General features: G+C 40.2%; 1 protein-coding gene across 1 annotated transcript; it reads right to left on the bottom strand.

Moving 5' to 3' along the window:
• Nucleotides 1-15,846: 15,846 nt before the first annotated feature.
• On the bottom strand, nucleotides 15,847-18,378 carry LOC143600839 (putative WRKY transcription factor 3). The gene is made up of 3 exons (XM_077078405.1): nucleotides 17,461-18,378; nucleotides 16,539-16,691; nucleotides 15,847-16,380 (listed from the first exon to the last, which is right to left on the bottom strand). Exons 1-3 carry the CDS (start codon nucleotides 17,970-17,972, stop codon nucleotides 16,131-16,133), a joined length of 915 nt encoding a protein of 304 aa, XP_076934520.1. The 5' UTR covers nucleotides 17,973-18,378; the 3' UTR covers nucleotides 15,847-16,130.
• Nucleotides 18,379-19,833: the final 1,455 nt, after the last annotated feature.

Here is a 19,833-nt window from a genome sequence, read left to right on the forward strand (position 1 = left end):
CAACACCTTGGAACGGTATGATTATCTTATATCTCCATATATTATCTGATATCTGCTCTAGCAATTTCTCTTAATATACACTTATATTCAAGAGCAATCTAGTCTGATTCTCACGCCGGAGGGTGGTCACAAGGAGGTACCCCCCCCCTTCTCAGTGACGAGCTCACGGTGTCTGTTTTGCAGGTCATCAGAGGAATAACCATCTTTGCCGGACCTAACCCTCGTGGGAAACATCTACTTAACCCCTAGATTATCCGTAATCTGCCGGGGTCACTTAGTGTTTCTTCATTGGCGCCATCCGTGCATAAAAGCTGGAACTAATTCTCAGTTTTTTCAAAACTTCTGGAAAGATGGATAAGGTTACTCCGTTGCCAAGGCCAACGAGTGACCAAGAAACTCCGGTAACCACAACCCCAGCTACTGGGGGGAACACCGGCGAGTACACAAATTTTACGAACACTACCCCGGTTACCCAAGCCGGGGCAAATGCAGTAAATTTTACGAACACTACCCCGGTTACCCAAGCCGGGGCAAGTGCAGTAAACAATCCTCCCCTGGGATTCATTGATACCCGGGTGGAAAGACGACAGACGAAGCTTCCCCGCCAAACACTTGATCAAGTTAAAGCGTGGGCGGAAGCACGTCAGAAGGAATTCCAAGCTGAGTTGGATGAACGCTTACGTTCACTCCAACAGGCTGACGAATTCGGAAGCACTCGACAACAGCTCAACATGAGCAATGAGTGCGAGTACTGGGACGATGATTCGGAGTTCGACAGCGACGCAAACCCTCGCCATAGGGCGAAAGGGAAGCGTAAGGAAACGGACTTCCAACCAAGAAGGAATTTTGGAGAAACCTTCAAACAAAGGAACGCGGGGGGAAACCCACGTGACTTCTCCAAAACCTTTAGACCGACTGTTGCAAATGCGGGAACGTCCAAGTTTGCAAGGGACATTGCGGAAGCAATCGCCCTGAAGAGTGCTAAACAGATGTCCAACATCGGCACTTATGATGGTATATCTGACCCAGACGATCATTTGAACAGATTCATAGCGGGGGCAACCGTCAGCAATTGGACGGAACCCACGTGGTGTTATATGTTCCAAATGACGCTTAATGGGGCAGCCAGAGCGTGGTTCGACCGTCTACCGGTCCACCACATCTACGATTGGGCTGACTTCCAGCAAAAGTTCAGCCAACACTTCAGTCAACAAAGAAAGTATACCGAAGAGCAATGGACGATCCTCAACTGCATCCGAGAAGAAGATGAGTCTTTACTAGACTTCATCACGCGCTTCAATTCAAAGAAACTGAGTCTGGGCACCATAAGCGAAGATCTTGTTCGCGCAGCTTTCATCCAAGGCGCCGAATACCCAGAGCTTATCCGCACATTGACGGGTAAAGACGGCATGCCATCCACATGGGATGCCATCATGACAGCAGCTAAACGCTTCGCGGAAACGGAAAAGCAACTGGGTAGAGATTTTCCCCAGAGCACAAACCTCTACACTCAGAAAACAAGAGAAAACAACGTCCTTACCGCCCGACTAAACAAAAAGAGGAAGCTAGGCATTTGGCAGTCAAGGGTAAACTTTGACACATCCGGCTCACACCCTCGGTTAGGCGGAAGGGATAACATGCAGTTGTCGAACCGGAACTCCAGATGGACGCCACTCACCAAAAGCGTCACCGATATATTCGCCACCGAGAGGCTCCCATGGCCAGAGGCTCCAATTATCCGACAGCGTCCAAACGCTGATCAAAGCAAATCCTGTGACTTCCACAGGACAAAAGGCCACACCACCGAGGAATGCTTAGACTTGAAGGACGTCGTCGAAGCATTTGTCAGAGATGGGAAACTCACGCACCTCGTGGCGCAATGAACGCTGAGCAGGCTAATGCGTGTAGAACCCCAGTTGGGGAAAACACGAATGAAACTGCAGCTTCAATGTTGGAGACTACATACTGCGTAAACAACGAGATTCCGAACCAGGTGCATATCGGCTCGAAAGGCTCGATGACACCCCCATCCCAAGAACATGGAAGGGAGCTCAATTACACAGGTTGCATGTAGATCAATTCCAAACTTGTAAAGAAAAGGCCCAGAGCCACTTCTAATGGAAATGATTCTCCTTATTACATTGACGCTGATGGTCTTACATTTATACTTATGAACTTTCCACACTGATATGCCGGTATTCACCGCATAAATAAGTGGGGAAGTAAGTCGTTGCGTGTGGACGGCGGCAAAACCCGCATAAACACAAAACGGCAAAAATTTCTAAGAGATGAGGACAACCTTCACGCAGGTCAGTTATAGGTAAAGTTTGGTCATCCCACTAAATGAAAGTCACGGTCCTACCCGCACAATCATGATAGAGGAAACTGAACATTAACCTATTGACAACCACGCGTCGAAAGGTTTAACTTATTCAAAACACTGATGCCGGTATTCACCGCATAAATAAGTGGGGAAGTAAGTCGTTGCGTGTGGACGGCGGCAAAACCCGCATAAACACAAAACGGCAAAAATTTCTAAGAGATGAGGACAACCTTCACGCAGGTCAGTTATAGGTAAAGTTTAGTCATCCCACTAAATGAAAGTGACGGTCCTACCCGCACAATCATGATAGAGGAAACTGAACATTAACCTATTGACAACCGCGCGTCGAAAGGTTTAACTTATTCAAAACACTGATATGCCGGTATTCACCGCATAAATAAGTGGGGAAGTAAGTCGTTGCGTGTGGAAGGCGGCAAAACCCGCATAAACACAAAAAACGGCAAAAATATTTCTAACGAAAACCTTCACGCAGGTCAGTTATAGGTAAAGGTTGGTCATCCCACTAAATGAAAGTGACGGTCCTACCCGCACAATCATGATAGAGGAAACTGAACACTAACCTATTGACAACCACGCGTCGAACGGTTAACTTATTCAAAACACTTGGAAAATTGCTAAGTTCAACTAAAGTTTGCACGAGCGAATCATATATTGTTTATGAGGCAAAACAAGTGTCAAATTAAATTATAATATGCATGAGCAAGTCATATAACGTTTATAAAGCAAGTCATCCAGTGAAAGTGGCGGTCCTACCCGCACAAACATTTATATTTCATAAAAAAATTCAAACATTACAAGAATGGCCGGGTATCTACCCGCCTACAGAAATATAAATCTATCCTAACGGTGGGAAGGGATCTCAATGTTCAAACTTCAGGACCACTCCCTCCAAACCCACTTGTACCCGCACCATCAGTTGGCTGTGGCGGTTCAAGGAAAGTCTTGAGAATGGTTAGCCCATCATCAGCAGCAGCAATTTCGTTCACCTTCTCCACCACCGGATGCGGGAAGGCAGCATACTGGTTCACTTCTTGGTCATAGGCAGCTTCAGTGTCCACGTCATAAAGAGGGAAGTTGGAAGGCGGGATGCCCTTCTCAACAAACCCCAGACCAAGCAAGAAACCAGCCTTTTCCCCATCCTCATGAGAAGCGTTGAGGGCTGCGCTCATGGCATCGTCATAAGATGTGTTCGTGAAGATCCGATGCACAACCTACAAAAAAAAATATATATGTATCAAAAACTTTTCTAAGTATAAAGAAAAGCGTAAAGACATTATGAAGCTACGCATACCTACGACAACGCTTCTCGTAAAAGCCATTCCTTGGTGATCAGAGCTTCCTGGAGGGCAGCTTGAGCTTGGTTGCGGGCGCGTTCGGCTTCATTTTTGTTAAGGTTGGCAAGCAACACTTCCTTAGCAGCAGCCTCTTCAACGCCCTTCAGCTTACGCTCAGTATGGTCAAGCATACCCCTCTGGTCCAAGATCTCTTGAAGCTTCTTGGCGTCTTCCATGGCCAAGGCATCATGAGCCTGCTGGAGCCTCTCTAGTTTGGCTTTAAGCTCCTCATTCTCGGCGCGCAGAGGCTCAGCAATGGCTTCAGCTTTGGTGGCCCTCTCGGTCGCGTTCCGCGCAGTTTCCTTAGCCAACCTAAGCTGTTCGTTAACAGCTTGGGTAGCCTTGGAACGGGCCTCGAGCCGGGCCTCAACTTCAACCTCGAGGGACTTGAAGGCCTTTTCCTTCTCCGCAGCAACGGCGGAAAGTCTCCTGTTCTCCTCCCGGATAGCCCGCGCCTGAGCCACTTCCTGGCTACGCGCCGTCTTTAACTTGTCGTTTTCACGATAAAGCAACTCGACGCGCGGCTGCATCCGGGCAAGAAGAATCCGAAGCTCGTTCGTCAGCCTACCCTCCTGGTAGCTAGACATAGCTTCCCCCAACGCACCACTTGGGGTGGCGTGACGCGCCCACTCGACGCAGTCCACAGCCGTCCGAAGGGTTGTTCCTCGGCGGATGTTCCACCGTGGAACATACACCTCATTGGAATCCGACACTGTAAAAACAAAAAACAGTTAGGAAAAGAAAAAAAAAGGCCAAAATAACCCTACGCACCAGTAGGGTCGACAACATGCCGATAGCCGCCAAACCCATCACCCGAACCTAAGGGATATCCATCCAAGAGGTCAGGCAGATGGGAAGGAGGCAGAGATTGGCTAGAAGCCCCAACCCTGAACATACCTGCTGAACCGGCCGGGGACGAGGTAGTCGCCGGTGCCGGAGGCACGGTTGAAGCCGCCTCGGTAGAGACCATCGGAGGTGAACTCACTGGAGGTGAACTCACAACCGTGGCCGCTGCTGCGGAAGAGTTCGCAGAAACAATCACCACCGGCTCAGTGAAGGATGCAGTGAATATGGCACTGACAGCCGGCGGAGAGGACGTTACAGTTGGAATAGTTGCCTCAACGGGATGAGCAACTGAACCAATGCTGCAAACAGGCGCAGCTGCCTGGGTCATCGCCTCGGGTAGGTTGACCAAACCTACCGTCGTGGGTCCAGAACTGCTCCTTCCCGCATCACTTTGGAATGCGGTTACATCCACGCCTGCATGAAGACAAGATATTAAAAACAATGGCGAAAAGAATTGCGGGTAAGATAAATAAAAAGTACTTACGAGTTTTCTTAATCTTGAAGGTTCTGACGGGCGGGGACGAACCCGATGGAACTGGCCTCTTCACGCCAGTCACCGTCGTAGAACTTGGTCGCGCGGAGGTGGCAGCTGTCTCAACCTCCGAGACAGTTGTCTCACCACCACCAGGGTTCCCCGCCGCCTCCTCACTTTCGGTCTCCGAGTCAGACCGGTTCCCCTGATCGGCAGTGGAGGCAACCTTCGCCTTGCCCTTCACGCCGGCAGCTTTCTTCTTCCTCACGAAGAAAGGATCGTCTGCGGATTCCTCATCAGAAGATGACAAAATTAGAGAAACTCCAGCAGAGGTTTGAGCATGAAGAGGGCGAGGGTTAATGAAACCCTTACCTGGCCGCGTGGCGCTCAGAATTTCGTGGCCTGGCGGGTAGACCTCCACAAACCGATCCGCCGTTTGCTCCAAGATGGGCAACTCGTTCTCGTCGAGAGCACGAGTACCCAACCGAGCGGGAACACCGCTCTCACACGGTTGCAGAAGCGACTGCAAATTGTTCCCCTATGAAAATAAACAGAAAAGCAGTTAGAAGAAAAACCCTAAATCAGCAAAAAGAGATGGAGCATACCATAAGGAATAGAATTCGAACCGTATTCAAGAACTATGGGAATCTGTGGCGCCTCTGCCCCAGCATCCTTCCATACCCGGCTCATCCCAAGCATCACCATCCCAGACTCCGCAAAGCGATAAACCGGAGTCTGGATCCGGGAGATCTTGGTAAACCATTCCGCCTCCTGGTAGTTGGAGGCGTGAAGGTTCGGGAGTGCTCTCCCGTTCTTGAATGTCATCGCTATGGGGACGACACGGGCAGAGATATAGAAGAACTCCCGTTTCCAAGACCGAAGACTGCGCTCGGTAGTACAGATCTTCAAACCCTTGATCCGAGTAATCAAGGTATACCAGCCCTGGATGCACCTCCAGGAGTAGAAGGTCATCAGGCGGTCGACGCGAGGCTCAACGCCCAGAATGTGGCACACCCATTCAAAGTGGCGAACCTTTGAGATCGCCATCGGGTGCACCTCCGTCAAATGTACACCGTGTTTCTCCAGAACACGGTACACAAACTTCGTCAATGGGAACCTGAGATTCCCATAGATGAAGAATGCAGCATACACCCCTATCTTGCCCTTGGGGGCATCGTACACCGTCTGGTGAGGCTCAGGAAACTCAGGCTCGAAAGGCTCGAGCATGAACTTCTTGACGATGTAGTGATACAGGTCGACGGAAAGAGCACACTGGCACTCGCCAGCAGTACTCTTATCGTCCTTGTCAGACGCTGACATCGGGTTCTCCGTGTACACGTCAGACTCCTCGGCAGTAGCCTCAGGATCATGAGTAGAAGACATATTGGAGGTATGAAAGAACGATTTCAGGAGAATGCTCGACGGAAAAGTTAGAGTATTCGCCGGAAATCGCTTACAAGTGAAACTGTGAGTTGAGATGCATCCTCTCCTCTCTTTATATACTCATCGCAATGAATGCGATGAATTTAATGCGGAGGAGAGAGGAAAGCGCAGGTGCAATGAAACTATGACACGAGGAAATAGCACGCTGGCAACAGCTGTTGACAGGACGCGTGCCGTAAACTTCGCGCCCACGCGCCTGAAAAAGCGTCTGGAATGACCATATACTGTCACGTCGCCATAACTTCATGCACGTCCTGAAACTGTCAGAAGAAACCGTCACACCACGCTGACGTCCCTTCAACAGTTGGACTGTTCTTATCCTTTCACCAACTCTTCGAATTTCAAAAAGATTCAAAAATAAGAGGGAATACACCCCTTTACCTTGGCAACCAAGTAACTATAAGACGGGTACGGGTACAGTGTCAAGGCAAAACCCTTCACATACTTAGCACCCGCAGGGAATTGAAGCCAAGAATAGCTTGGCAACCAAGTAACTATAAGACGGGTGCGGGTACAGTGTCAAGGCAAAACCCTTCACATACTTAGCACCCGCAAGGAATTGAAGCCAAGAATACATTGGAAGTAAAGTAACTATAAGACGAGTGCGGGTACAGTGTCAAGGCGAAACCCTTCACATACTTAGCACTCGCAGGGAATTGAAACCAAGAAGGATCTTCGGGGCCATGCTTGTGGAAAGGGATATAACATCCCCGCATAGCGGGAACATTGAGAACTAGATTGTTTGATGCTCCAAGATGGAATTGGTTGTTTAAACATAATTGATCACTATGTCTAAAACTACCAAAACCTCGTGGAGAACCTATACAACTGAAACTCAACGCTCCTGACTTGCGAGGAGGTTACACACCTACCCGCATCATACCCAAAGATCAAGCAGAAAAGTGGGAAATTCTGCGTGACATTAGGAAACCCGCGGGAAGAATCCCCACGGAGAACCTTAAAACTAAACCTTTTTCGAAACCCCTTGCTTAAGTCCAAAAGTTCACCTCATTAACAATTCATGAGAAGAACATTGGACTGGGGGGACTTGAAGAGGTAGGTCCCAGCAGAACCCAGTTGGACCCGCAAGACTCACCTTAAAGAGGGACGTCTGCGCAGTTGGACCCGTAAGACTCCTTAAAGAGGGACGTCTGCGCAAAGACCAACTGGATCCGCAGGACCCACCATGCTCAGAGATGACGTCCTTACGCGCAGTACGCAAGCTGTTCCCGCAGGAAAAGCCTCCCAATGGTGACGTACCCCGCCTGTTCCCGCAGCTGCGGATACTAGCCATTAGGGAAGGCTACCCGCACTAACAGCAAGGCTACACGCACAAGGCACTAACTCTCAAATAATTCAGTAATGTCATCTGAAGAAGGAACGAGCAAGCCGGGAATACTCCCGCCCAAAGCCGGGAATACTCCCGCCCAAATGAGCCAGTCCGTACGCTACTGGAGGATCTTTTGTACTATACCTGCCAAGGTATGGACAAAAGATCTGACCAAAGCAGCGACAGCTCACTGACAACAGTACAACGAGGAGCACGCTCCAGTACTTAATGTCACTATCAGCCGCTGCCTACTCACCAACCCCTGTCGTGGCACGTACATAGCCTGCAGTTGGTAGAAAAGGAATAGTACACAGCCGGCCATGTCACTATCAGCCGCTGCCTACCCACCAACCACCAGCATGGCACGTGCGTAGCCCACAGTTGGTAGAAAAGGAATATTATACAGCTGGCTGTACCTGCTTGGAAACCTACCTTCGGCTATAAATACTCCAACACCTTGGAACGGTATGATTATCTTATATCTCCATATATTATCTGATATCTGCTCTAGCAATTTCTCTTAATATACACTTATATTCAAGAGCAATCTAGTCTGATTCTCACGCCGGAGGGTGGTCACAAGGAGATACCCCCCCCCCCTTCTCAGTGACGAGCTCACGGTGTCTGTTTTGCAGGTCATCAGAGGAATAACCATCTTTGCCGGACCTAACCCTCGTGGGAAACATCTACTTAACCCCTAGATTATCCGTAATCTGCCGGGGTCACTTAGTGTTTCTTCAGTTTATCAAATATTGGTTTTTAGTTTCTTGCTAAGAAACTACACATGATCAAACAAGTTTCTTTAAGAAAACCAATTACAACTATTGATCTTGATTAATTAAATGTTGAAACCAATTAATGGCCAATTTCATAAATATATGGATGTTAGTGGTTTTAGTTAGAAGGGTTAGGGGTATATTGGGTAAATTGATTTTTTAGTTTTTTGCATCATCATAATAGATCTCCTAAATATTTTCATTTTCTCTCCTGTCTTATATTACATTACATACATTTTCTTTAACAAAATCAATTCTCCAAATCACACCATTTTTTCGTATATTATATAATCAAAAGAAAAATATGGAGGAAGAAAAAATTGAAGGTCGACTACTAGAATCTCAAACATATGAACACCAATTGATTTATATAATTGTGTACACAATCATTTGCATCTATGTAAAGTAGTAGATTACATATATGTAGCCATAACAAAATGAACATGAAAATATACATGTTTAGAGGAATAATATATATGAAATTGAAAATGAATAATAAGATATACATTACATATAGCTCATGTATGTCTACATATATTTAAAATTATGACTTATATATACGTAGATTGAATATGTTATATATGTGTGGCTTAACGAGTTACATATATGTAGCTCATGTTTTGAGAAAATAACTGAGCCTTTAATAACGTCGTGGAACTCGACTCCACCTCCCATCTTTCTTTATGGATATCTTCACTTCAACTGAACCAATAAAAAAATTATGAAAAATTATTGAATAAATCAATGGATAAGTTAACAAATTTGCCATGTTCATTGTGTTATTTGTGTTCATTTATTAATGAAGAAATCACTTGAAACAATGATTAATTATGAAGTTCTACACATTGGTTGCTTGAACCATTATTTGAATAATTTATTTGTTGAAAAGTCGTTTGAAGTCATGTGGTTTTTGTCGAAGTCGATTATTGGGTTTTATCATGAAAATTGTCTAAAAATCTTGTGAAGAACGTAAGTGAGAGGAAGAGAAAAGGAGGGGGGGGGGGGGGGGTTATCTGAGAAAGACTAGAGACTACAGTTAAATTTTATGATTCTCCAAAAAGAAGACGATTTTACCTTCCTCATTCGTCATCAAATATGTATGTCTCATACTTAAATAACTATAAAACACATGTTATCAAGACGAAGTTCAAATAAATGGTACCGGAAACAAATGCTTAAATAATATTTTTTTGTATATAACTGAGAAATGCTAAATGGAGTTTAAAATTTAAATATGCCTTAGATCGGAAGCATCCTTTTGATTTATAAATGGAGTAGTTTTTATCTCTTGTTGGTATGCTATTTGGTAAGCATGTGATCAAAGACAATGGCCCACTTGTATTTAATATAAACAATGCGAGTCGACATGAATTTGGTCGGATCTTGTCACGTTTCTTACGATACCGGAACTAAACAAAAACAAAATTGACATTTGGTCGGTTTCCTTACGTTCGCTACAGTATCAGAATTAATAAAAAAAAATAAAACATAACGACGCGTAACAATAAAGTGCCGCAAAGCTACCCAATAGGTCTTTGCGGCACCAAAATTGTCTTTTATACTTATTAGTAATTGCCACCCCTATTTCTGAATACAATATACCATATTGATATTTATCATTTCAGGGATATTCCCATAGGCATTTTGTAATAAAGCATATGAAATATAAACATGAGTTTTTAGCTCAAGCTTAACTTTGTCCCAACCCAGTGGATGTGAATTCAAATCTCATGGAGTGTAGGTGTGTGATTTTGAGAGTAAAGTGGATATTGGGTACATTATGTGTTCGCGGCCAAAAAAAATGTTCAAAAATCAAAATTTAAAAGTAATTTTAGAAATAATCACAAGCTTAGTCTAGTGGTAAAGGTGTATAACATTCAATCAAATGGTTCTGAGTTCTAGTCTTATTTAAAACATCAAGATAGATAAAAGGTTAGCTGTTAAAAAAAACTTTTTATTTAGTTATTTTTATGTGTATATATAATTAATTTTATATATACTTATAATTATAATTTTATATAACATTTTGTATCATTATTATATATAGTTATTATTTGTTATGGAATTTTATATCATCAGTAATATTACATTTATTTTAGACTTTGTTTATGATCATGAATTTAATCAAACTTACTTGTCAGCGTGATTGAACTTGTTTATTAAATAAGGTTCAATTTAGGTTTCACTTGTCAACCTTAAGCAACCAACGTTTAAATGATTTTGAAAGAGTTAACACTAAATAACTCGCCTTTACATCCCCTAAGTTACAATTTCAATCACGCAATTGGTAATTATTTAATCAAGGGCATATAATAATGTAAAACCACTTGATTTAACAAAACTCTTAAAAATTAAGTGTAAATTATTATTTTTTTGTTTTTTCTAACGCAATGTAATATATATTATTATCATCACGTAAAACAAAAGTTAACAAAAGAAATTTTAATTTACATTTACATACGGGTTATATTATGTGTATTATTTTGATTGTTACACATATATACACACATCAATATTCTGTTACACATATATAGTAAACTCGTAGGTAAATTAAATTTTTTCGATAATTGTTTGTTTTATGTTATTATAATAATATTAAGAATTACAAAATTTTTTTGATTGTTATGTTGAATTTTTTAAAGTTTTCTCCATTCAAGTGATCAAGTTTTTAGTATAACCTTTCCCATTTAACCAATGTGTAAGGTAGATAATACTGATTTAGTGATTTATTTAAATCGGAGTCATATATATATAAAATAATAAAATTTACTTGTTACATATATGACAAAAGAACCCATGTCATATCAATTTCAGATATAACTAGTTCAATCAATTTTCTTTTTAAGGTTTCATGATCTTGCTTAGTACTATTTATATACTAAAAACACGTGGTTAGACCAAACTACTTTTGATTAGTTAAACAAATATTAACCAATTAAATAAATTTGATCAAGCAATTTTGTCAATTAAACACACACACAAATAAGGTGTGGCCAATATTGGTAAGGGAGGGGTCCATTGCATTTAATAATGGGAAATAGAAATGATAGGAGGTTGGTGTAGCTCATAATAACGTGACTTTAGACAACTACATGACTCATTTAATTATAACCATACCCATATAATTTACCCTCGCCATCATGCTTTTTGACCACACTTTGGATGTACACTTACGAAACAACTTGAGTTTTCACTCTTATTTTTTAAATTTACCCTTCATTTGGATCCATTGTCACTTTTAGAGTGTAAAATTAATTCATTTAAGATGACGAATATTATTTGTTTTAGTTTTAATTGTTGAAAGTGAACACCCAAAAAGTCTTTGAAATAAAACTAGAACTTACAATATAACCCTTGAATACAGGAAGCATACGTACACATTGTTTGGTAATGGGTAAAATTGGAATCTATAATTATATATAACATGAGTACATTAAACCATTTTCTAGAATACAGCCTTCAAAATTTAGCTCAAAAATCTTATACAAATACGTCACGTATTATCGATGTTAAATAGGTCATGTTCGCAGGCTGAACCCGACACAAACCCTTAAATTTTACATGAACCTGGAAATTTTGTCAAGAAAATAACATAGATTTTCATAAGTTGACACATACACAACATGCTTATAACCTGACTTATTTTATTTTATTTATGTTATTTTTTTGCATAACACTGCTAGAGGTGTTCAAAAAAACCGGTTACGGAACCGGTTTGGGCGGTTAACCGGAAAACCGGTTTTTTAAAAACCGGTTTTTTTAAAAACCGGTTTGACCGGTTTACGTAACCGGTTTATGTATCGGTTATACTTTTTGGAGCCAAAACCGGTTTTATAACCGGTTATAAAAAAAACCGGTTTTTTTTAATAACCGGTTATTAAAAAACCGGTTAACCGGTTTTTAAAATAACCGGTTTATAGCCGTTATAAAAAAACCGGTTAACCGGTTTTTTAATAACCGGTTAACCGGTTAAACCGGTTTTCGAACGTTACCAAACGGCTTTATAGCCGTTTTTTTTTTTTTTTGCCCGTTTTTTTAGCCGTTTTTTTTGTTTTTTTACCCCCACAAACATCTATATATAGTTTAGGTTGGGTATTGGTTAGATCACACTTGATTATACAACTCCAAAAGCTCTAAACGTTTATTTCATACGCGATTATAACTCCAAACGCTCTTCTTTCGTAGTCGTTTATTTCATACTCGAGTATACCACTCTTAATTCGTAGTCGATTATCATGGCCTCCCAAAGTGCTGCTTCATCGGTCAACATGGGTGCCTCGAACACGGGAGAAACCGTCGTTCGGGTCATCCCCACGAAACGAAACCAAGATATTTGGCAACATTTCGACCTATGCGAAATGTCTAACGGAACCCAAAAAGCTAGATGCAAACATTGTTTGAAGTTTTATAACAAAGAAGCAAACTCCAGTTTAAGAGCTCATGTAGAAAGGCCCTCTTGCAAGGTCTTGAAGGACGAATCCGGAAGTAGTTCGCAGCCGGAGATGACGAATCAAGGAACGGTGTTTACGTACGACCTTGAAGCGGTACGTCAACAGTTTGGCAACTTTGTGATTCAACAATCACTTCCTTTCAACCACTTCGACAACCCTCAATTCACGGAGATGATGCAAAAGTATGTTCAACCACGCTACCAACACGTAAGTCGTTCGACCCTTAGAAGAGATATGCTTAAAGCATGGAAAAACGCTAAATCCGAACTAATTTCATACTTTTCAAACTTACAAACTGGTGTGAACTTAACAACGGATGTGTGGTCGGTACCTAATGGTTCGCCCGACTCATACATTTGTGTGACGGCTCATTGGGTTGACCCCCGGTCGTGGCAAATGATGAAACGAACCGTTGCGTTTCAATTGTTTGATTACCCGCACACGGGTAGAAATATTTTTAAACTCTTGGATAAAGTCATTCGACAATACAAGATTGAAGATAAAATCTTTTCAATATCGTTTGATAACGCGTCCAACAATACGGCCGCGGTTGGCCATTTAAAATTAAAGTATAAACCTATTTGTGATGGAGCGTTTTTTCATAGCCGATGCATTGCACATATTATCAACTTGGCCGTGCAAGATGGGTTAAACGTGATCGAAACGCAAAGAAACAATTTTAAAAGAATGTTACGAGATGTTTTTAGCAACAATAAAACATTTTCAAGATACAAAAAATTTTGTGATGAAGCTAATTGTCAATGGTTGGGGCCCAATTGGGATTGTCCAACAAGATGGAACTCGACTTGTGATATGTTTGAGAAAGCCATCCAACAAAAAGAATCACTAGTTGCGTTTCATCAAATAATGTCAAGTAGGGGTAAATGTGCACCGTACGATCCTAGAAACTGGTTATTGATTGAGATCGTTACGGAGGTTCTTCAAATTTTTAAATCTTGCACAACTAGTTTATCCGGGGTTTACTATCCAACAAGCCCCATTGCTTTACCAAAAATTGCTGTCATGTGCACAAAGTTGACTGAAATTCATTGTAGGGGTGCACCTTATTTTGATATGGGTGCAAAAATGAAAGAAAAATTTATAAAATATTTTCAACAACTACCCGCTGTTTTGACCTGTGCGGCTGCGTTAAACCCTTGCATCAATGTTGGTGGTGTTGAAGCTTTAATAGAAAAAATTTGTGATGAGCTAGGGTTAAACGACGATCAAAACCCCTATTATAGCCAAACTTTAAAGAATGATTTCAACACCACATTGGCAAACATGTATGATGTTTACCTTACAAAACACGGGTCGTCTTCCCAAATTCATGACTCGTTAAGAGCTGTTGCCCAATCCCAATCCCAAACCGACCTTGAAATGGGGATGTACTACATGATTTGGGAAGACGCCGGTAAACGTCAAAGGGTAAACACCCCAAGCAGTGAACTTGGAAGGTATGGTGGTACCAACTTTGTGAAACACATGACTCCGGATGAATTTAGAAGTCTTGATTTGCTGGCTTGGTGGAGAGGTAAGGAGGATGAGTTTCCGATCCTCGCCGCCATGGCCAAAGATTTACTAACGGTCCAAGCTTCCACGGTAGCTTCGGAGTCTGCTTTTTCTGTTTCTGGCAGGGTTATATCGATTAGGAGGACTCGACTCACTCCAGCAGCTGTAGAGATGTCGATTTGCTACAAGGATTACTTGGACTCTTTAGACAGGGCACAACATCAACGCTCACTCGAGGGGGAAATGGACTATGAGGCGGCCTTGTATGAAGACGAGGTCAATCAAGGACACATTCAACCAATGACCGATGAAGAAGCCGCGTACGACGATTACCTAAGGAATAGCTCGGGATCGGGTAGCGAAGAAAATGAGTAACAAACATCAACTTGTTAATGTAATCGTGTCTAAGCATTCTTTAATGTTTGTATTTTTGAGTTACGAATATGCGATAACGATTTAATGTTTGTATTTTTAATGTAAAAGCTATAAATGAAAGTTATGTGTTTTTAATCTTCCAAGCAAAGAATGCTAACAACGAAACCCTAAACCCTAAACCCTAAAGAAAAAAAAAAAAAAAAAAAAAAAAAAAAAAAAAAAAAAACCGGTTAACCGGTTAGACCGGTTATTAAAAACCGGTTATAAAAAACCGGTTTAATAACCGGTTCTAACCGGTTCTTAAACCGGTCCAAACCGGTTTGGCCGGTTTGAGTTTTCAGCAATAAAAACCGGTTAATAACCGGTCCGGTTATTAACCGAACCGGTTTTTTTCTGGATAAAAAAAACCGGTCCGGTTAATAACCGAACCGGTTTTTTCAAAAAAACCGATTTGTGCACCTCTAAACACTGCTCTAAAACACAAATGTATATAAAACAATTACGTGTGTAAATTAAAGAACCGTGAGGTTCATTCCTCCTTTATTGTTATAAACGTGTGTAAAATACTCTGTCAATTTCAATTATGACATAAATCATAATTTTTTGTATTAATTTATATCACAAGCATGTTAAACGAGATAACTCGCGAACCCAACATGATCTAGACTAGAAGTTAACACATTTAATTGAACATGTTCTAAAGCCAAAACTGTGATTTCATGTCTTGCTGAAAAATCACACCACCACTTTCCTCAAACTCTTTATGCAAGTGTCAAGTAGAAGTTACTATAGGCTAAAGTTTACATGCTTGTCAATCACTCAATCCTTAATTCCTTAGAATATGTTAATTTTAGAACCTTCATTTATAAATTAAAAAAAAACAAATCAAAAGCACAAAATTAGATCTATTAATCCACAAACTGGACTCAGCCAAAAAAAATATATATAAATAAATAAGAAACTTTCTTGTAACAATTTTTCAAACAACACAATATTGGTACAAAGATCTTAATAATGTTAAAAGTAAACAGAACATTGGCCCAAAAAGAACACTAGCCACTGTTTCTGGGACACACTAACTTTTGTATGATTTACAACAACAATATATGATATGAACTTTCAACTAACTTCTACTCTTTTTCCTGTCGTGTGATATGATTTAACCAAATAATAACTATAGCAAACAAACTATGAGAAATCTTCACCAAAAGATGACTTACACAATTGTAACAAACTTAAATTGATCTTCATGTTATTTGTTCTTCTTTAAATTGTAAAAGACCGGTGGGTGGTGGTTGTTGTTGTTGACGGTTTGGATATTCTAGCGGCTGGTATTGAGAGGAGGCGGCGGCTATGTTATGGCTGCTGTTTTTAGCCGCTGGCACGTCGTGTGTGTGTTTCCCTTCATATGTCGTTATCACGGCTTTTGGGTCACTTGCGGCTCGCTCGACATGTTTTCTAACATTGCACCCTTGGTTGGTGCACTTGTAGTAACTCCTACGTATAAAATATCATTGTATGGTTGTTTATTAGACCATATAACACAAAATATGTTTTATAGTGTGTTTTGTTGAAAACTTTATCATTTGAAACAACTTTTTTTTAATGGCATATTATTATTTATTAGAAACAACTAATTAAGATAAATTGTTAACCTTGGATGGGGATTTCCTTTAACAACTTTTTGTCCGTACTTGCGCCATCTATAGCCGTCATCAAGAAGATCAACTTCACTTGTTGTTTGGACTATGATCCGAGGTTCTGTCCGATGAGATGCAACCAGGTCCGAACCTCTGGCCTCGGTGTTCCTACACATTATATGTACAAGAACTTAGTATAACAATAGTACTTGTTCAACAAGATATGTTCTTACACCTTGAACAGTACAACACATATGTGACTTTGCACAACTTTTTTTCCATATATATATCACTTAGGAAAAGTGTACATTTTTGTCACTGTTCATAGTTATAAAATGTGTAAATTTGTATTTCTTCATGTTTATAAGGCTGAAAAACTTGACAAAACGTGTACATATTTTCTTAAACCACATATGCAAGTAGCTAGGGGTGTTTATGTTTTGACGGTTTTAAGTGAAATCTTAAGCCAGACAGTTATTAACCGTTTTTGATCATTGCAAACCAAAACCAAACCATTGAAATTAAATTAAAGCCTAACCTAATAGACTTTTAGTGTGGCTTGAATTTGGTTATAAATTTCACAGTTTGGGTTTATTGGACCTTTATAATATAAAAAAGATGAAAGACAATCAAAATAAAGAAAGAATAAGGTTCCAATAGTTAAAACTCATAAGACCCACTTCATATATGTAAAATATAGAAGGCTACATAGCCCAAACATCCTATGGCCCACTTAAGTTTTTATATTTCTAATCGGCTTTGAGTATAGACTGTAAATCAAACTGTTTGGTACGGTATGAAAATTCGTAAACCAGTCGAACTTAAAAAAAACAACCTTGAGACCAAACTGGTGGCTACTTTAGGCGGTTTCATGGGGTCAAGTTGAGCCATGAACACCACCATATTAGTATATAAAAAATAATAATATTAAAAGTACCTCCTTTTTGCTTGAGGTCCATCATCATGTTTTTCATCTCCTCTACTCACATCATCACCAACTTCATCACTATCACTCGATCCCGAATGTTCATATCCAGCTTGACTAGATTCTTGATGCATTGACCTCGAATGGCTAAAATTACTCGTTTGCCCCTCAGACCCTTGTTCGTATTGGCTTGAACTACCACTACCAGTATCTTTTCCACGCTTAGATTGAGGCGGTTGGTGGTTATGTTGTCCTTTGTAAATAATCTCAGTCACCAAACCCTCGACAGACCGTTCAACTTGCTTTTTAACGGGACAATTAGGATGAGTGCATTTATAATAACTTATCGGGTATTCACTGCCCTTGACTTGTTTTTGCCAGTATTTCCTCCATTTGTAGCTGTCATCAGCGGGCTTATCGACGGCTACCGGGGGTACATTGGACATTTCATGTGTAGTATTATGGTTTGGGATGGAAGGTGGAAGTCTTTGGTATGTGTTCGGTTTAGAATTAAAAGAATGCATTTGTGGTACTTGAGTATGCACTTGTGTACCATGTCTTGTGACTTGAGCTAATGCTTGTTGGTGAGATATTCCTTGTGGGCCCTGGTTACAAAACTTGAAGTGAGTTGCTAAAAGTCTAAAAACATATGTGATACTTAATACAAAAGTTAAAACAAATATAGAATGCCTATCCTAGATATAAGATGAGACAAAACTAATGTCCAAGATTTCTTTACACTATATATAAAGCATTAAGCAAGTACATAAGAGAGACATAAAAAAATGGTACATATATAAGTGCCTCATGAATCACATTTTAACTGCCTAGTTTCTCTCTTCCACTTCATATGATTATTTTCTATACATAATGTATAAGTGCTAATACATTTCTTACATTCTCTACTAATGCTCATTTATATATAAATGTTACCAATATTTCATGTGGAAAGATCATAACCCAACTACACAAGTGCATAATATATGGAAAACACACAAGTGCCTATAGCTATAGGGGGCCTTCAATGCATAACCATTTTTTATATAGAACCGCGAGGATCACAATAACCACTTGTACATAGCGCAAATAAAATATACCAGAAGATAAAAAAAACTCGCGTATGTACAGTTACACGACCACACCTAATCATCAGCCATATTCAAAACTAAAGGTTTTTCGTGTAAAATTAGCTTCATAAATGTGTGTAAACTCAGCATTTAATTTTACGCTATACATCATGAAATTAAAGATCTTTCGAGCTAGGCGCAATCACATATGAATTTATGAATAAACCTAATAAATTAATAATTAAATTTTCATTTGAATAAAGTATCATTAACATCATGACTTAATAATCTCCCATACCTATACAATATACATTAAGGGATAATTCCCAAAATGATCCTAAATAGGAGAGAGAGAAATAAAAAGATCATAAATGGATCCACATTCCCAAAGTAACCCATGCAATTTGTACTGACCAGACGCTTTTGGAAAATAAACGACGAGATTTGTAATCCAATCAAAAGTTGACACGTGTAAAGGTTCTTACACACCATACGAGATTTTTAAAAATCTCGTCTGTTCCGACCATATTCTTAAATAAATCCACTTTTTAAAAAACAGTCTACCAAGACTGTTTAAAAATGTTTCTTCTCTGGCCAGTCCATATTTTCTTTTTCTTGAGATTTGCGTCTTTTTAATTTCGTCTTGGTAGACGCATTTGCATTGAATTTGTACCAAAGAGTTCATATTCTCATATTTTCTTATCTTTAAAGTTCAAATCTCGTAACAATATTCCTATATCTTCTTATTGTTTTTTACTTTTCATCCGATCCATCATCATTAACATTCATACAAAATGAAGTATAAGAGAGGAGATCAAGTCGAGGTTGCGGATTTGGGTCCCGGGTTTTTGGTTCTTACAATAACACACTACAAAATGAACGTATTCACAACTTCCTTCATCATTGTTTTGCCATTCACCACCGTAACACACTACAATATTATCAAATTCCATGAAACCTAATTGAAGATTAACAAGATAATTACAGAAGTTTGAATCTTTATTAGGTGAACATTAAGAACAAGGAAGAAGATCAATACTATTTATGAAAGTGGGGTCACATAAAACTTAATTAAAAATATCGTCGGAGTAGACGGAATAATAAAAAATATTGTCGGTCAAGACGGAATACTAAAAATCCTATCGGTCGAGACGATATTAAAGCTCTTAAAACTTATAAAAAGAAAATATAAGAATATGAACTCTTTGGTACAAATTCAATGCAAATGCGTCTACCAAGACGAAATTAAAAAGACGCAAATCTCAAGAAAAAGAAAATATGGACTGACCAGAGAAGAAACATTTTTAAACAGTCTTGG

Source organism: Bidens hawaiensis, unplaced genomic scaffold, assembly GCF_021521415.1.
Source record: "Bidens hawaiensis isolate Kalapana, Puna unplaced genomic scaffold, B.hawaiensis_p1.1 tig00054949_1, whole genome shotgun sequence".
NCBI lineage: Eukaryota > Viridiplantae > Streptophyta > Magnoliopsida > Asterales > Asteraceae > Bidens > Bidens hawaiensis.